This window comes from Amblyomma americanum, chromosome 3 (assembly GCF_052857255.1).
Source record: "Amblyomma americanum isolate KBUSLIRL-KWMA chromosome 3, ASM5285725v1, whole genome shotgun sequence".
NCBI lineage: Eukaryota > Metazoa > Arthropoda > Arachnida > Ixodida > Ixodidae > Amblyomma > Amblyomma americanum.
This window is the reverse complement of record NC_135499.1, coordinates 226,788,984-226,807,869: the sequence shown is the minus strand read 5'-3', so window position 1 is coordinate 226,807,869 and position 18,886 is coordinate 226,788,984. Positions and strand designations below refer to the sequence as shown.

General features: G+C 47.4%; 1 protein-coding gene across 1 annotated transcript in view; it reads right to left on the bottom strand.

Annotated features, from left to right (window-relative positions):
* The window catches only part of Karybeta3 (karyopherin beta 3), a 58,514-nt gene that overhangs the window by 17,184 nt on the left and 22,444 nt on the right, over positions 1–18,886 (bottom strand). Inside the window, exons 7-15 of the mRNA XM_077660373.1 lie at positions 17,739–17,950; positions 15,059–15,165; positions 13,952–14,076; positions 12,807–13,289; positions 6,177–6,260; positions 4,603–4,735; positions 3,995–4,056; positions 3,598–3,927; positions 1,044–1,211 (exon numbers count right to left, since the gene is read on the bottom strand). Of these exons, the coding sequence (XP_077516499.1) occupies positions 1,044–1,211; positions 3,598–3,927; positions 3,995–4,056; positions 4,603–4,735; positions 6,177–6,260; positions 12,807–13,289; positions 13,952–14,076; positions 15,059–15,165; positions 17,739–17,950 (1,704 nt within the window). The remainder of the gene's footprint in view (positions 1–1,043; positions 1,212–3,597; positions 3,928–3,994; positions 4,057–4,602; positions 4,736–6,176; positions 6,261–12,806; positions 13,290–13,951; positions 14,077–15,058; positions 15,166–17,738; positions 17,951–18,886) is intronic.

Below are 18,886 nucleotides of genomic sequence, written 5' to 3'. Positions count from 1 at the left end.
TCTTCGGGCCATTTTCTTCCAATCAGCACAGGTTTTGAACAGTGTTGCCAGCAGATGTCGAGTTCCGCGACAGTGAATTTCGGTTTTGCTCTCAGCAGAGTTATTCAGCAGCGTTTTGGCGCAGACGTGGCGCAAAAGTAGGCAAAAAATCGATTTTGTAGCAGCATGTAGCAGGATTTCTGATTTCGCGCAGTTTGGCGCAATTGGTGCAGCAGTTCCACCACTGCAAAATGGCGTCCGCTTTCCATGGCTAGCTTTCCGGAACCAACCAGACAATGCCATTTTGATCACGTGCCTAAACCGGCCAATAGCAGCGCGCGCCGCTATTTATTTTTATTTCGTTTTTTTTGGCGAAGGCGGCATGTACAGGGTTGCTGCTCGAAAGAAAAAATAAGCCGAAAGCCCGCGCTTTCGAATGAGACCAAAATGGCCGCGGTAGAGCACGTAGTTTCGATGCACCGGGCGATCGAAATTGGGTGTCGTTTGTCCACAATTTAAAGGGCAGTGGGTGTGGTACTGCATTTTTAAATTGCTATAACTTCTTAATTACGTGGAGTATAATGATGAAAATTTGCATACAGATGCGGAATGGTGCAAGGAACACGAAAATTAAGATTGAAAATCTAATTGTTGGGCCGATTTTCGGTGCCAAAGAGCCGTGTCCCCCCTTAAAATAAGTGACAGAAAGCTTTCTTTCATCTAATTTTTTCCCAAATGAGAGCACCAAACAACCTCCTAATTTCAGTTGTGCTGTGAACCATTCTCATAACACAGCAATTAATAATTCCTCTAAGAAAAAATACACATGTCCATCCATGACTGTGCTAATGATCCCCCTCTTCATAATAGCCTATCACTAATATTCCTGCTTTTCTGCTAACAATACAGTATCTTTGTTTGTGGCCTTATTTGGGCCATTTCAGGTTCCTATTTCAAATCAGACTGCCAATTTTGTTATGCTTCTAATAATTTCAGTGATACGCTCTCATCACATACGCCTCTTGCAAGCCAACCCATTCACTTGAAGGAAAGGAACAAGAGACCTCATCAAGAAGTTCCTCCTCGACAAGGTCGTCATAGTCTTCGTCCCTGCGCTTGAGCTGGCGTTCGTCAGCGCGTTCAAAGTGCTCCCGCAGGTATTTGTCCAGCACCCCAATCAGGGTGTTCATCTGCTCTTCAGAGAGGCACTTTGTGCCCAGCACCGTCAGGCACTGCAACAAGACAAACAAGGCAGACAACGTCAGTAGAGAATGCATCACACACACAGCTGCAAGCTTTCATTTTCCTAGACTTGCAATTTGTGCTATACTACATTAAATACAAAAAATAATTATTTGAAGGACCGTAGTTGCATGTTTTCTTCTCTAAAATTATGCTTTAGACATTAGAAAACGTGGTTCACCACAGCGGTATTCACCTACGACTGCTAAATAATTTATGATTGAATTTCTTTTCGATGCTGTTTCGGTTTCATCAGTCAAACGATGGCAGAGACGTGTTGGGAGTGTTTATCAATTGACGGTAAAAAAAGAACTGCAATATTATCGCTGATATGTAGTTTTTAGAGTTCTACAAATATTCCATTTTTTTAAATATTGAAGTGAAGGGTTGGGTACTTCATTCGGCCTTCAAAGCAAATTAGCAATATTCAAAAAACCTCGCTATTGTCAAAGTACTTCAAAGTTAGAGAAATCAGGAAAATAAGCTGCTGGAAGAAGCAGTCGATGGTCTCATGCAAGCTCCGACACTTCTGCACAGTAGCGCTGCACTAAATATAGGCACGCGTTGTGCCTATGGCGCAGCGGGCACGTCAACAAACTCTGCCTTTGACTACTGCACGGTTCAGCATGCCGCCGAGGAGCGTGCCTGATATGGGACAAAGACCAGATGCAAAAGCGCACATGCCACTGCTACTGCTACCATAAACTCACTTAAAGAAGAAAATTAACTGTGGTTATGTCGTGAACAGCTTTTATTTTCGATTTCATGCGCCAAAACATACTACAGCAGAACCCCTTTACAGTAGAATCTCGTTACAACGAACTTCACGGGACCGCCGAATTTCAATCGTTATTTTGAAATATCGTAGTACTGAAAAACCATTATTTTCATGTCAGTAATGCATCACAAGAACTAAAATTAGGTACCTTTGCAGCAGATTTATGTGTTGGTAAGTAAATAATAAACGATAACGCTGGGCACAGTTTAACTACAATTTATTGCTTGAAAAAGTCTTATCTTCTTCTGGCGAGTAGACGACAAACGCTGCAGGACGAACGTCTCCACATCCTCGACCTTCCTGTGCACGTCATCGGGGACATCTTTGCAGCGCCCGAGGAATGATTGGGTCTTCTCTAGAAAGACTAGGACATCCGAGCTGGAAACAATCTCTTCCTCTTCGTGCGCTGATCCAGTGTTGGCATCGTCTTTGTCACTACTACATTCTTCTTGCTCACGCACTTGATTCACGATGTCTTCGGTGGTGAGCTCCGCGGATGTAGCCGCCGCGCTGTCGCTATCCACATAATTCGAAAGTCGCTGTCCACGGTAGTTGCCCAGCCGCAGACGTTTTCTTGAGGGAGCCAGCTGCGACACTCGATGTAGTTTTACGATCTTGTCCCGATCTTGGAACATCGTTGCTATTGTTGACGGTGTAATGCCAAGCTCCCTGCACAAGTCCGCTTGCTTTTTTCCAGCAGCTGCGACAGAATGTCCGCTTTTTCTTTAAGCGAAAACTGGCGTCGCTTCTTTTTAACGCGGGGGCCAGGAGAACTCATTGTCAGCAAAGCTAATGCACAACACAATCACAGCGCCGATAACTTCGCAGATCCTAACGTTCGCTGTCGACGTGGTGACACTGCGCTGAATAGGCTTAAGACTGCTGCGCAGTACGTATGTGACCACACGCTGGGTGGATGATAATGGCCTTACCCTTTGTATCGGGCGGCAGCTCGCGCCGCCTCGTGTGATGGCGATACAGCTGGGGCTGTATCCGTTGCAACGAGTTCCCCAGCGCATAGCTGATGCTTCGGATGATGATGACAGGCGTCAGCTTCAGGGATTTGGTACGGAACTTCGTAATAACGAAGCGTTTTGCGACGAATGCGAGATTAAATTACATACGTTATTCTGAAATATTCGGTAATTTGAAATTTGTAGTACTGAAAGTTTTTTACATTGAAAGTATAGGCATTTTGGCGGGGATTTTAAAAAAATTCGTAAATCTGAAAATTTCGTTAATCTGATGTTCGTAGTAACGAGATTTTACTGTATTGCGTTTTTTTGACGGGACCGCGGAAAAAAAATTACAGGGCCGCGTAAGTCACCTTAACCCTTCAGGTGCCATTTCTTCTCTTCATCTATTTGTCTGCCTAAATATTAAACTGAGGCATCAAGAAAAATTTGCAACGAAAAGGATCCTAAATTCACATGAAACAACGAAATCATTGCAATGTGCAGCACACACTGAGAAAAGGCTGCAATTCGCTGTGTACATAATTGTGTACAAAGCACCTTAAAGGGCGCCTGCAATGGGAAACAAATTGTTTTATTCTTGTAAATCATTTAATTAACCTCTATTTCAAGAAGAGTGGGTACCTGTGAGAAGCTGGCCATGAGCTCAGACAGCACCTCCTTTTCTGGCTCCCCGTCGATGGCACTAAGCAGCTCGGGACAAATGTAGTGCCACATATCGGCCATATACGAGTCGCCTCGGATGCGTGCACACTCCAGCAGGCAGGGCAAGCACTCGGCTGCCGCTGACCGCACGGCGTCGTGGAAGTAGAACTTGAGCATGGGCACCATCAGCCTGACCACTTCCTCGGCGTACGCAGCAAAGCCTTCCTTCAGCTCTCGTGCATAGCACACCAGCATTTGGCAGGCCGTTGCCTTCTCTTCTAGGCCCACCGTTCGGATGCCAAAGTTTTGCTGCAACAACACAGGCGGCAGTGCTCACCAGAGTTCACCCTGTCATTCAAAGTGCACCTCCTCTCACCTGGTCTCCAAAGCTGACAAACTGCCAGTCCTCGTCCCCTTCAACAACTTTCATGTCGTCACCTGAGTTAAAAATGAAAGCATTCACATCAAGGGCACTGCAACTACGGTAACTGCCCTGTGAGCACACTGTGCACAACAAGAGGAAGGAAAGATTTAGCAGCTACGCTTTAAAATATGAACAATACAAGCCACAAACACTCAAGGCCCTATGAGGAGCTTTAGGCGTGTGTGCAAGGGTTTTGCAGTCTTGATGAAAGGCTGGTGAACCAACAATGCAACATGGGTTTGCCTGGTCAGTCCTCAAGTTTTAGAACAACCTCTAAAGCACTTTTTTGCTTTTATTTTTAACAAAGCAGCGTGCCTCACTTCTCACTTTGAAATTTAAGCTCACAGTATTTAAACTAAAAAAAAAAAATCTGGTTTCACTTGCACGTACTCCTTGTTATTCACATTCACCTCCCGACAACAATTTATACTCACACACCTTTACAAGCTCTGCAATGGACGGCGCTGAACAACTCCCATAAACAGCTTCTGTTCTGTCCACTTGAACAAACCAAGTTATGCAACACCCAGAAGTCGCGTGGGCATTCTTCGACCACTTACTGTCCATGAGCGCGATCTCCGGTTTGAGTGCAGCTGCCTTGAGCACAGGGCCCATCACGTATGGAAGATACGGCTCAAACTGCTTGCCCAAGATCTTGCAGATCCTTGCCCACGCAGAGATCATATACGACAACTGCAGTTGTTGGGGGGGGGGGGGGGGGGGAGAATATGCAAGGTACTGTTTTAGAAGCCACGCAACCACATCTCGCACCAACTGATATTAGCAGCTCAGTAACTATGTGCTAACAAAGTATACTTTAAGTGTTGAAAAAAATTGTAAATTGTGGAGTGAAAGACTCTGGATTAATTTAGACCACCTGGCACTGACATCCCACAGCACATAGGTGTTTTTGCATTTCCCTTTCATCGATACCGCCAACACACAGCAATGGCAGGCCAGATGCCAACTGGGGGAAGAAGGGGAGGGTAGGCTTTTCCTCAATACAGCAGTGTCGCATGGAAAATGGCACACCAGAATGAAAGCTACCGCCAATTTTACCACCTCCGTGATAGCTGACACAAGCAAAGAATGGTTACTTCAAGGCTACAAAAGTTCACACTTCTGCTTCTGGGACTCTGTTGGCATGATCGAAAGGCACCAACGCACGTAGAACACCTAGCTACGAACTGTTCACGCCCCTATGTTTTCAGTGGCGCTGTTAGCAACTTCAAGATAAGCGTGCTAATCACAGCACGAGCGTATGCACTTGTGTAGCTTGGCAAAGCCTGCCGCCTACCTTCCGAATGGGCAGTGCTTGGCGCTGGGGAGTTAAATATACCCAATCTATGGCAATCCGCGTTCAGTAAATGAAGTAGAAATTGAATGTGCTTGTTAAAAACATCCAGAGAGAGCTCGATATATGGTACAGCTTGTAATTTGTAATACCCGTGTTCATTACGTCAAGGTCTGACAGTAGAACTGCTTATTTCTACTTGATAGCCAAAAGGGCTTGCAGAAGCCCCCAACGAAAAGCTTGATGCAAAAGCAGTGGGCAAGCACTTGGCACACAGTGGTTAGAAATATTTCTCCCTTCTCGCCCATGTTTAATAACACCCATGAGGATTACTCACTAGCATGAACGTGCACTGCCATGTCTCATGTACTGTACGCCCAGAGTGTCCCGGGCATAGTTATTGAGCAAAAGTGACATACCACCTAGCCCATCAGCTCACTCATCTTCAAGTTCATTGCTGATACAATAACTCACCACTCCCGGCCCTGGGTCAGGAGAAGAAAAGAAAACATCAAAGCCCATCAGGCCCAACACAGAGTGAGTGCAACATGAAACTTAGTAAACAAGCTGCAATTGCAGTTTGTTTGCAGCTCTGTTGCAGCTTGTATATCCCTACAGAAGTTATACCATGCACTTAAATAGTCGCAGCTCTTCCAAAACCCCCAGGTGGTCGAAATTTCCAAAGCCCTTCACTACGGCACCCCTCAAAGCCCAAGTCGCTTTGGGACATTAAACCCCATAAACCATTTTCCCATACTACAACACACACACACACAAAAAGAGCTGTTCCAGCAGAAAGTGAGCAGGCTTCAAGAATGCTCCAGCAGCAAGGCCACAAACCTGGGGATTGTCCTCGCTGATTTCAATGTCGCCCGTTTGGGTCTTCAGTAGCATGTCCATCACATCGCTCGCATCTGCTATAAACTGCACACAGCAGAGTAATACAAATAAGACCCTTTTGCACAATTAAGGGAGGAAGAAAAAGCAAAAGCACAGCCCAGTGGCAGTTGTGCAACAACGCAGCCAGAGCAAGGAAACCGATGTTGGCAGGCTTATGAGACGCACCAGTCCCAGCAAGGAGGACGCACGCCACTCTGGCTGCCTCACTGTGTGTAATCTTGCAGGGGCTGTTCTGACCAGGTTCAGGCACAGGCCAGCCTCAAACTTAGACTGGTGCCCCTGCCACATTTTCCCCATTAATTTTGAGCATGCCTCAGTGCATAGTACAACAGAAACTGCACTCAGCATCTACCACACAGCTCCAGTGCACTTCCCAGCCCCCTAGAAACTACACTGGATATAAAAAGGCAATATGTTTTTAAAGGGAAGCGGCTTGCTAAACATGATTTAGTACAGTAAAATTTCATTAATTCGAATTCCATGGGGACGCCAACAAAGCTTGAACTAACGAAAGTGAACAGAATATGCGGTACACTGCGTTTGGTCTGGTAGTGAGATTGCCCTATTTTATTGTTCTGAAGTATTTTGTCATCCTCTGCTTTCTTTCCCAGGAGGCAGCGGCCAAAACCTTCTCCTCTAAAGCCCGAACTCACGAGAAGGGCTCTGGCAAGTAACGTTCAGCATGTCCAAACTTGCATAGCGGAGGACTGCACCGGAGTCATGGAGGGCATGCAACCGCCTGTGAGCATGGTCGCCAGGCTGGAAAATCGAGCAGCGTGCTACCATCCCACAACTTCCACTTTTCGACCATAATGACAGCGCAACCTTCGCGACTCACGAATTAACACTTGAAAGTCACGGGGTTGCATGACTGTTAAGGTCGAAAAGCAAAAGTCGCCAGGACGGCTGCACATACATTGCCCAATTTTCCAGCCTTCCGAGCCCATGGAAAACCACCACAATATTGTTGACTTTTTCTACAACACTTGAGTAAACATTATCACCACCTTTCATCCATATTTCATGCTGTGCTAAAGCTTTTAGCTACGTTTAGTTGATGAAATGATCTAAAATACGATTTGTACGCATAGATGCCTATAAAGCAAATCTCGTTCAGTTTTGTATCATATACCTATATGGATAGTTTTGGCGCACAACTGATAATTAAAACTTCAGATGATACGAAAAAAATCTGTGGTCCCTCGAAGCTTGAATCTGTTAGAATCTATTGTTTAAGCTCGTGGGACATCGGTTTCAGCATGGAATATCACTTTGGATGCGGTGTGAGTGAGCATTCCATGTGCGTTAAATGTAGGCTGTCAAAATACCAGCACAGGACAAACCACAATCGCAATGAGACGTTAGCAAGCACCATGTGGAAACGGTGCCACTGATGTAATAGCAGAGTTTGCATTGCATGGGTTCTTATAGTAGCTGAAAGGGACGGACGGACATATGAAAAAGTAGCAGCCACAAAAATGCAGCACCCAGCATTAAAAGCTGGGTTCTACTGTAATTATATTTTTAAATCACCCAACTGTACTGCACCTACTAACATAATGAACTTTTCCTCCAAAAATAATAAAAATTCAGTTGGTGCATTCATTGCACATGTAATATGCAGTAATCACTCGTTATAACGAAGTCAGCGGGACGGCGAAAATATTTATTATAAGCAGTGATTCGATATAAGCGACTACCCGAGAAAAGCTGAAGCAGTCGAGCTTTAACTGCGCCACAACTGCGAGGAAGTCAAAATAGAATGTATTCAGTGAAGCAAAACTTTATTCAGGTGCAAAAAAGGCAGTGAGCAACCCCTGCTCTAATCTGACCAAGCACTGTACAAGGCTGTGGTCGCCGCCTATGCATTCAACCTCCAGGGTATTTCAAATTGAAAAGGCAGTGGCCGCTTTTATGGGGGGGGGTCACGGAAGGCTACAATAGTATTGCGCTGGAAAGTACTGCAAATGCTGTGGCTCGAATCTGAGGTGTTTGTCGTGCTCAAAAAAAAAATGATTAGCCGCCGATTGCGAGTACAGTAAAACCTCGTTAATTCGAACTCGAGGGGGACCGGAAAATTGTTCGAATTAAGCGGAGTTTGAATTAACGAGCGGGCGCTAAAAAAAGCGGCCATCACGCCCGGCAGCACGGGCCGAAGCTAAAACGGGCATATCTGAGACCGTTATCTCTTACTACGCGCTACTACACATTTGCGGCGGGCGATTGCGCGAATTAAAATCATAGAGCCCGAATGTCGAAGGAAATAAAGTTAATTTGTTTATGCGGTTGGAGCTAACATCAAAATGCATTCGCGTAAGCAGCAAGCTTAATGATTAAATATGACACTATGCTTCAAAAACATGTTTATTAACAGCAGATTGGCAAAGCATATCAAAGAGAAAAATAATCGGTGATGCGCATTTGTTTTCGTTTTCTTTGCCGTGACTCGAGAAGCATCGTCTGCAACTTGCCCAACAGCTCCAACGCAGCGTCCGAATTATCATCGGCGGAGAAGTAGCGCGCAGCCAGATCGAGTGCTGACGCTGTTTCACATGCACTCGGGGGTGGCAATGGATCGTCACCTCCGTCGGACTCGTCGTCGCTGTCAGCTGTGCTCGCCGCACCCGAGTTGTGCGGCATCTGGTCACCGCAGGCTGCTTCAATAATCTCGGCATCGCTTAACGGCCCCGATGTCTCCACGCCGCTGTCAACGTCTACGAAGCTCTGGAAGTCAACACCCTCCGATAAAGCAGCGTAGGCAGGGTGCAGCGCGACGGAGTCATCACACTGAGCATCCAGCTCTGCCGTGCTGCAGGCTTCTGGGCCTTCAATGAAGCCGCACTTTCGGTAACAGTTCGCGACTGTGTCCGCCTTGACAGCATTCCACGATGTTGCCAGCATGTGGCAGGCTCCGAGGAGATTGACGTCGTACGATTTGCCGCTGTCCATACACACAAGAATCCGCTCTAGGAGGTGGCGCCTGTACAGTGTTTTGAGGTTTTTAATAACCCCAAGGTCCATAGGCTGCTGCACAGCCGTAGTGTTTTTCGGTAGAAATGCCAGACGAATAGCCTTCAGTCCGCTGATGTCGCAATGGGCTGAACAGTTGTCGATGAACAACAGAACATTCCTGTTCTGTGCCGCGAACTTCCTGTCGAGTGTGCGCAGCCAATCCGTGAAAATTGCTCGCGTCATCCACGACCTTCTGTTGAAAGTATAATCAACAGGGAGAGTTTTTAGCCCTTTAAAGCAGCGAGGCTTCGCTGCTTTGCCTATAACTAGCAAGCGGCACCGTTCCGTGCCAGTCGCGTTTGCGCACACCAACACCGTCACTCTTTCCTTGCTTCTCTTCCCGCCTGAACACGTGTCGCCTTTGTAACTGACAGTCTTGTTCGGCAGCAACTTAAAATAAAGCGCGGTTTCATCTGCATTGAACACATCGCTGAGCGAGTAATCGGCAAGGTAGTCTTTTAGTTGACCTGAGATCCAATTTTGACACGTTTCTTCATCGACTGCGGCTGCCTCTCCACAAACGCTTTTAAACGTAAGTCCGTGACGGGCCTTGAAACGCGACAACCAGCCTTCCGACGCGCTGAAGTCACTTGTGCCCATCTGGCTGGCGAAGTCCACTGCCTTTGCGGCAATTATTGGTCCACTTAGCGGAATGTTCCTGCTGCGAACGTCCTTAATCCATGCCATTACAGCATCCTCCATCTCTGGATGAGCCGATGTTCTTAGTCGTTTCCGCGAGGGCTCCATCTCCTTTTGATACGCATTGAAGATCGAGTCCTTGTTCTTGAGGTATGTGGACAGCGTGCTTTTCTTGACTGCAAACTTCTCTGCGATCGCTGTCTTTGTTAGGAGACCACGTTCGACCTCCTGTAATATCTCCACCTTCGTCTTCAAATCCTTTGCGGAGTACTTTCCTCGGTTTGCCATGATTGCCACAGTCGATGAGACGTCACCAGTGAGATACCAAACAAACGAGGAATATCACGCAACACAAACTTCGCTAGACACCGCGGCAACAAAGACTAGGCGCAAGAGGAGCCGGGTGCTGCGTGCAGGATGAAGGAAAGGAAAGAGTCTTCACTTCCCGAGCTGCACAATAAAAGGGTACCGGAAGTCACGCGTTCTCGCAAGGGCTACTGGGAGAGTTTAGCCGACGGCGCAGCCAATAGAACGCTGGGCGCAGCGGCGTCGTCTGCTGCATGGGCAGGCACGCTGGGACGGCGCCCAAGTAGCGGGAAGCGGAGGAACGGGGAGGGGAGGCCCGCTTGATTGAAGCGTTTATTTCCATCAGAAAAAAAGCGCGGCTTCAAAAAAATGTGACGTAACCGCCTCTCCCGAGTACTTCCTTCCTCCATGGTCGCGTGCGTCTCCAATGGTCACGACCGCCTCGGCGCATCGGAAACCTGCAAAGGCTTGCGCCGGAGCCACCGTGGCCGGAGCATAGGCGGCGCCCGCGGTAGGGTGGCTACACGCGTGACCGTGCGTCAGCCAAAAATAGACAAGCCAATGCTTCGACGCTCCGGCAGCGAAAACCTGCTACGGCGTGCACCGGAGGGTTGGTTCGGGCAACGAAATTCACGTCTCACCTCGTGCGTGCTGGCTTATTTTTTTTCTCATCATTCTGCATTTTTTTTTTTAATTTTTAGCGCATTGTATTTGCTACGAGGTGACTTCTATATGCGAGGAGCAATGCCAGCCATCGGCGCCTAGTTCGAATTAACCGACATGGATACCGGCATATTCGAATTATCGGGAGTTTTGACCCATTGAAATACACAGGGCTTTGCCGGGACCCGGCCGTCAGTTCGAATTAACCGGAAGTTCGAATTAAGCGATTTCGAATTAACGAGGTTTCACTGTATGCAGCGCGACGGTGAAAACCAAACGGTTTTGCAATAGGGGCTTCGCGTGATTACTAGGCAATTTTTTCCCGAGGTGCACAGGTAAAGTTTTCAAAACGAGTTTTTCGGCGCACCATTGTCGACAACACAGTGCTAATTCTACGGTTTGAGTGTCAGTGTTCGTGCAGCGTCGAGTCCGTGCTGTTGACAAATGTCTAGCAACTAAATTCAATGACGCTACCATGTATTTAGACCGTAAGTTTAGTCGGATAGCGTGAATCGAGCATGACCGGCTCGAGAAAACTGCCGGGGAGACCCCATGGTTGCGATGACCTGCCATGTTGACAGCCTGACTTGCCGCAAGTGATGCTCGGATTTTACGTGTTTTCGGCAAGTTATCGATCGATTTGCACCATCAAAAGTGCAACGAAGCTAGGGGCTGTGTTTTATTGCGATGCAGGCCGATTAGGGCGAGCGGTGAACAAATTTCTAGACCAGCTTCTCCAAAGTCGCCTTCCCAATTTGTTAACATAGCTCCTCTCGTCGAATACGCAAAGGGCATGCAACCAGGCAGCAACTCGACAAACACCGTTGTTCACACTTGCAAGCGCTACCTGTGGGTTGCGTTCTCGTTTGAAGCGACAACTATCGGGAATGACGTTGTTTGCATGCTTTCGAGAGTTTCGTCTGCTTTGGCCAATGTGAAACGGTTATGCTTAGCGACAACTACGGCAGCCAGGGGGCAGCTCAGTTCGTTGCCGGTGCGTCCGCGGTTGGTGTCGTTGCCGAAAGCTCGGCTCGCCCGCTGATGGTTCAGCGGTTTGCAGCTTGCAGTCACAATGCTGGAAAATCGAGCACCGAGTGAATGGCCTGCGACTGTCGCTTTTCGACCAAAGCGACCGTTTGCAACTGTCGCTTTTTGACCGAAGCCGTCGCACAACCTCTGCGACTTGCAAGTGTGAATGGGCCCACAGTCGGAGGGACACTTCTTTTGTGCTTTTCGCCGCGTTTCAGTGCCAGAAGTGCACCTTAGAGCGGTAAAACTTTGCTCATCGAGAGCATCCCATGGAATGCTATGGAACAAGTCTGCCCGCGGTCTTTTGGGCATTTCTCAGCAGCCATGAGACCGCGGTTTTCTGGCATCACAAGGCGTCAGAAAAACCTTAATTTCGTGTGGATTCTATTATGGGGGACACCAGCGACGCGATTGCGACCGAGATTAACGGTTTGGGCGCGCTGCACCATGGAATTGGACAGCTTCCGTTCGCTCTGTTGTAAACAGCTGGGAGCACTCGGCACTTGCTTGGTACCTATTACTAGGCAGGTCATCGGTCGTAGGTTTGGTACTTTTGTGGCCTGTTCTGCGCCTGCATCAGACTAATTCGTCGGCGGTATTAATTTTACACTGCATGCTCAAAAGGGTCGCTCGCCACTTTGCTCTAAGTGGTTCGAGTAATGCGGCTTAAAATGCATGCGTTTGGTTCGGGACCGGAAGAAATTTCTAATAAAGTGATATTTCGAGTAAAGCAATTTCGTTAGAACGAGGGCTTACTGTATTTGGCAAAAATTTATAGTCTGGCAAACAAAATAATCAATACATCCATTATGCGAGCGTTCATCATGCAAGTAAATATAAACTCCACACAACAGTGCATATTGCAGCATGGCTAAATATGAGAGGCACTGCTCTCCAACAAGTGTCGGAATTCAAGCCCACCTTCTCCCGTCCCACGGCGAGTCCAATGAGGCTGACGCATTCGATGGCCTTCCCTCGCAGCAGCTGCAGCTCGGGAGTGGAGGCATTCTGGATGATGTACTTGAGGCAGGGCATGAAGCGGTCGTAGTAGTCGACAAACTTCTCCTCAGCACGGTCAGCCAGGGCAGCAAGGGTGACAACAATCTGCTCCAGCATCAGCTTGGTGCCCTTCTCAACCAGCTCACGCATCTTGCTGTTGAGCACCGCCTCAATCTTGTTCACCACCACCTCCAGGTAGGGCAGCAACACAGACTTGGGGCAGTCTTCAAAGAAGTTGACCAGTGCAGCGCCTGCATGCGCCTGCACCCGCGGATGGCTATGATCTTCCAAGAGCAGGGCCAGCCCTGGAATCACCCGGTCATGGAACCGCTTCTCAAATACCGGCGAGAAGTCTGTCGCCATCTGGCCCAATGCATTGCAGGCAGCGTACCGCACACGAGGATGCTGCATGCACACACAGACATCATCACTATGTCCATACGAGAGGAGAACACACTGTAGCTGCTACAAATCAACAAGTTCCCACTGTTCCTAAGTTCTTACTGTATATTGTTTCAGAGCAACACAGTTGTAGACACTCCTTCCTTTGCGAGCGGCAGCGTTAGGAAATGGGAATGGGACCACATGTGGCAACTAAGGCTCACACAAATGGGCAAACATTAAAAACGAAACTAAATAAGTAAACAAACAAGACTACAATGATGCCACGCAACCCCTTTCCAATGATATCTGTACAAAGAGTATGAAAATATAGTATTTTCAACAATGCCACATTAAATCTACCCTGGTACACTGGTTGATACACATCTGAGTTCTGTCTTTACTAAATGTATTTACATGAGTGTATACGTGTAAGTGAAAGTGACAGCTACACAAATTTCTCAACTACTAGAACTAGCCAGGAGACAATGAACTTGGCAATAGCGGAATAAAGCAACATGAAAAGTTGAACTCATTGTTTGCATTATCGATTTACCTTGCGACGCAGCGCATTTTTGGCAATACAGAAAACCCCCACAACAGTTTGGCATGCAGCTCTACTAAATACATGCAAGGTAGCATGACAGCTTCAAAAATCTTCATTTTTGGCAGCCCACCACACTCACAGGGTCCTCGAGAAACTTCAGCACGGCATCCACCAGCTGTGGCAGCAAGCCTTCCATCTGCTTGTGGCAGCCCTCACCAGCTGCCGACAAAGCCATCAGAGCTGCATGCCGTTGTCGCCAGTCCTCTGCAACAGCACCAGCATGTCAAATGCAACGGTGTAGTGACATGCCACTGAAGATTTAGCATCCACAGAATGATCATTCTTCCAGACTCTGAACACGTTAATGATGCAAGGCGCAACTAATGAGAGTTCTAAACGGAAACAAGGGAAGTGCGCATAAGCGCTGGAATGGCAAGACGCTTTCGGAAGACAAGCAAAGAAATATCAGCAACAAGGCAATTGTCGTAACAAATGGTGTGTGCTGATATGCGCAGATAGCTATCATCGCCGGGCTAGCAGCGAAGCTCAGAAAATGATAACTATGCAGCCGGACTCTCTCTCGGTCTTCTGACGGTAACCTGCCGACCTCAACATGCCTGCATTTGCACGCATATCAGAGGGTCAACGGAAGACAGTGCAATATGCAATTCAGGCCTGTGGACAAATATCTGGACGACTGCTTGTCAAGCACGTCTTATCTCAACATGATGGCCCTTTGCGGACCCATCCGAATTAACCAATGTGAGCCCAGTGGCGTCAAAATAAACAAGCTTACGACGCTACAGACTTGTATGGGCATTTGGCGGAATTCCAACGGCAGTCCGAATTATCTGAAATAACGAGGTTTTATTGTAGTAGACTCTGATATGTAAACATTTTTTTCTGGTCTGGCTCCATAGACCCATATCCGTAGAACCCATTTCAACCATGTTCAATATATAAAGTATAAACTGCATGGCGTTTGTTAAAATAACAACGAAGAGTTCAACATAACCAATAATCGATAACATCCGTGTTGATTACATCGCGGTTTGACTGTAGCAGCTCTCCAAAAGTGATGCAAGGATGTCAGAGGTCTATGAGACGCACCAGTCCCACCACACTCTGACCTCATTTCCATGTGCTCTTGCAGCAGGCATCTTGGCTAGGGTTGAACAAAGGCTCACCCCGCCATTTTCCAGTGCCACCTGCCCTGCCATAGCTCCACTGCGCAATGTCCCCTCACCCGAAGCAAGCATCTGCGAGACACACTCAGTGACCAGTGGCAGCACAGTCCTTCCGCCAAGGCTGCAGGCCAATCGGTCCAGGGAAGATTCCCCAACCACAGGATCACTGCACACGACACACATTAGAATGTACCTGACACAGAATACACTTAGGTCAAGGAAAGCTTATGGTGCTTGTGCCTTCACATTTACAAACCCCAAAAGTGTGGCCTCAATTCATATAAATCGTGCAATGTCGATGGCCAACAAGGTGACCATCAATGTAAAATTTTCAAGGGCAAATGGTTATTACAGGTCCCCAAATAACAAACAAAACATTAGGAGCTCTTGGTGTGAAGTGAATAGTAATTTTCTTCAAATAATTAGAAGTTAGAGTGTTTCCCCGTGCGCGTGCACAACCAAAGCCCCGAATCGCACCGTGTGCCTACGCTCCCACGCGTATGCTGGAGCCAGTCTGCGCAAGCTCGCGGCAACAGATGTGAGCAGGTGGAAGCACGGCCCCCCAATCTTTACCTGTCAGGTGTCTACAGAAATTTATATTAACATATGTCTAGGTACTAGAAAGTGCAAGGAATACAATGTTAGGAGTACTTTTTTGATGTAATGAATATTAGCGATGCTATAGCAATCCAAAGTTCACTGTTCCAAATGTGGGTACCCTATTGTCTAATCTAGAAAGAACTGCTAAATTTTAGAACCTAAGTTCCAAAATATGTTCTTCCTAACATTGTGCGTGTTGCGCTCTTAGCCCACAACAAAAATTATGGTTCTACCTGCCTCGAAGGCAGATATCGCTTCCGCAAATTAGCAAGAAGTTAAAAATGGGTGTTTTGAGAAAACGAGAAAAAAGAAATGAACCCACTTTTTAACCAAAAATGCAGCAAAAATAGTGCCAATTTTGCATCCTATGTAACTGCAAGACATCAGGAATGTAGTCAGTCTGACTATGGCCACCCAAATGGCGCTTTACAAAGCTTCAAGTCATTGTAGAGTTCCCTAACTGATTGCGCCGCAAAGAGTCGTCTGCTTCTCGGCAGCAAGAGCCACCGCGGGCGCCAACTTCCTCTTCATGTACCTCTGCCATGTTTTGGTGTGGAGGCCGTGGTGGGAAATTTTCATGGCGGCAAAAACATCATTTAGCACCGTTTGCCGATTCCTGCTGGCTTGCATTGCACGCACAGCAAGAATGTTCACAACGAACAGTTTGGCCTTCTGGTTGCTGTTCATGAGGGGCGATCTCCACGCCGATGCCACATCACCGCAGCACACGCACCTGATAGCAATCTTTATAGCGAGGTTATATTCTCGTTCATCTCTGCCTATAGTGACGCTACCGCCGCACACTTTGCACTTCATGCATGATATCATCATGTTCACGGAGTCCAAGTTTACGACAACGAAGCCCATCTTGATGTCAGCTGGCATGGCTGCATCGTCGTCAGCGCTAGTGAGGAAATCCAGCTTTCATGTCTTTGCCGGAGTTGAAGCTAGAACTTGAAGCTTTTTCCTGAGTTTCAACCTCCCTCTGCACCAAATCGCACGCTGTAACATTGCAGTGTCATGCCGAAAGTGACCACTGTCCGCAACACTTAAGACTCGTCGACGAACTGGCTAGGCCTACTTCAGCACTGTCTACCGCTTCGGCATCGCTTGCCATTGGCGGCGGACTGTTCTCGATGCCCTTCAAAGGAATAGCGTGGCTCTGGAAGTTAAAAACAAAACGCTTCTTTGTTTTGCCGAACTTCCCCGTTGGATTGGACATCGTTGCACACTTGTCGTCACGTCGCTTGCAGAGTGGAGCAGACTACAAGAGCCTCGCACACCTAATCACAGCGCGTTTTTAGGTCACATGCGCTAGCTCTACGAATAGGGCCGTGCGTTGGGACTTCTCTTTTTTCTTTGTGCATGGATTTAGATGTCACCAGCGAACCAGCGGAGGCATTTGTAGTGAGAAATTGAAGAAGAAAAGCCGCCCTTTCTAACGAGACCAAGATGACTGCGACAGCGCGCACTGAAGAAGAGCTACACGCTGCAACAGAAAGCGTTGTTTTTGCGCGGAACTGAGCTCACAGGGATGTTATAAATTGATCCTGAGGCGAAAATGCTGAACCATGGGACTGGAAACCTGGTGAATTTAAGGAATATTAGCTGTAGATTTCGACAATGCAATTTTCAAAAAATCCATTTCTTCACAATATTTTCGTCCCAAAGAGCCGTGTCCCCCCCTAACTGTAGCTGCACAACGATGCAATGGTGGTCTCACAGATAGGTATCGCACCCCACCAACACATCGAGTCCACCAATTTCCAATCGCCATTTTGCGGGATGTCAGCACAGCTTCACTGAGTGTGACAAAGCTTCAACACACTCTCTTCCTTCAAAGTAATGGTTTTGTGTGTTAAAAAAAAACACGATTTTGAAATGCCTGCTATGCTATTCAACCTTTTTGTGTGCTAGAAGTATTCTAAATATTAGCTTCGAAATTATTCAAAGAAAATTACTATTCACTTCGAACTAAAAAAAAACACTATTCATACATGCCTAGATTGAATAACAGCAGCATCACAGAGACAACTGCACTTTACAGTGGAGCTGTCCAATGCTAATGAGGCTAACTGGCCACACGAACAGAGGCGAAGGAAAAAAATAAGGCAATGTCCAGCTGAAATATCTTGGCACCTGTCGTGGTCCTCATCAAGCACGTCGTCCTGGACAGCCCAGTCGGGCTCCTCCTCCAGCTCGACCATCATGCGCAACAGCTGGGGCACTAGCTGGTTGATGTGCTTGCCAGCAAGTTTGCGCACCATGGCTGGCGCACTCTCTGCCAGAGTCACCAGCGTCTCCAGACACAGGTGCCGCCATGTGTCTGGCATTGAAGTATTCGCAATCACCTGCAACACAAAACAACACAGTTCACCATGTCATTCCTGCTCATTCATAACCCACTAGAGAGAGCTGCAGCCACTTAAAGGGACACTGAGGAGAAATTGAAGTTGGCTTGTATCGATAGAATAGCAGCTCCTGATCACTAAAACGCCGCTCTTACTAAAAACAAAGCTCTTGTAAGGTAGAAAATAGCAATAACCAAAATATAGGTATCGTCGCCACAGGCCAATCTCGCAAGTACAAGCGTGGTGACGCCATAGGACAAGAGACGCCACCTTGGAGGAATTTCCCTTCCTACATGGGGCGCGAATCTCTGAGGCTGACAAAGGTAGGTTGCGCGGTTCAATATTGAAGTAAGTTTTGTTTTAAAACAAATAGTGCACTTCTATCACACAAGGAAGGCAGACAAAAAGACAACCTGAATGTTGGAAGCAAAGAAAACCGATGCTTGGCAGTGCCACAGGCGGCCAGGAGAGTTTCGATTTGTTATGGCGCTTCGCGTCTATGAGCTTTGCGTGCCCCGTGGTTTTGTTTTTGACGCGCCTCGATTTACAAACGCCGAACAGCAGAGGAACTCCAAGTGCCGCTTCAAGTGCTAGTTAACCTTTGAAGGAGCCTGTTAAGGCTTGCCAGATGATTGCCACGGTCGATGAAAAACTATGATGGCACGATGGTCGGCGATCGTACAAGGCAGCACTTGTGTATTCGCATGCTCGCCCAACGAAACATTCCCGGCTGTGCCAGTCAATTTCAAACTACTTAACGGAAATCGTTTGTTAGGGACGGGAGACAAGGTACAAGGAAGTTCAGAAAAATTGCTGATGGCCTAGCTCTGTTAAGCCAGGATATACCTAGTGAAAGCGCGGAGATTTCTGCATCAGAAGAGTGCATTCACTAGATACGCCTTTATTGATAGTTGCAGCTTGAGCCGTCGTGGCGGA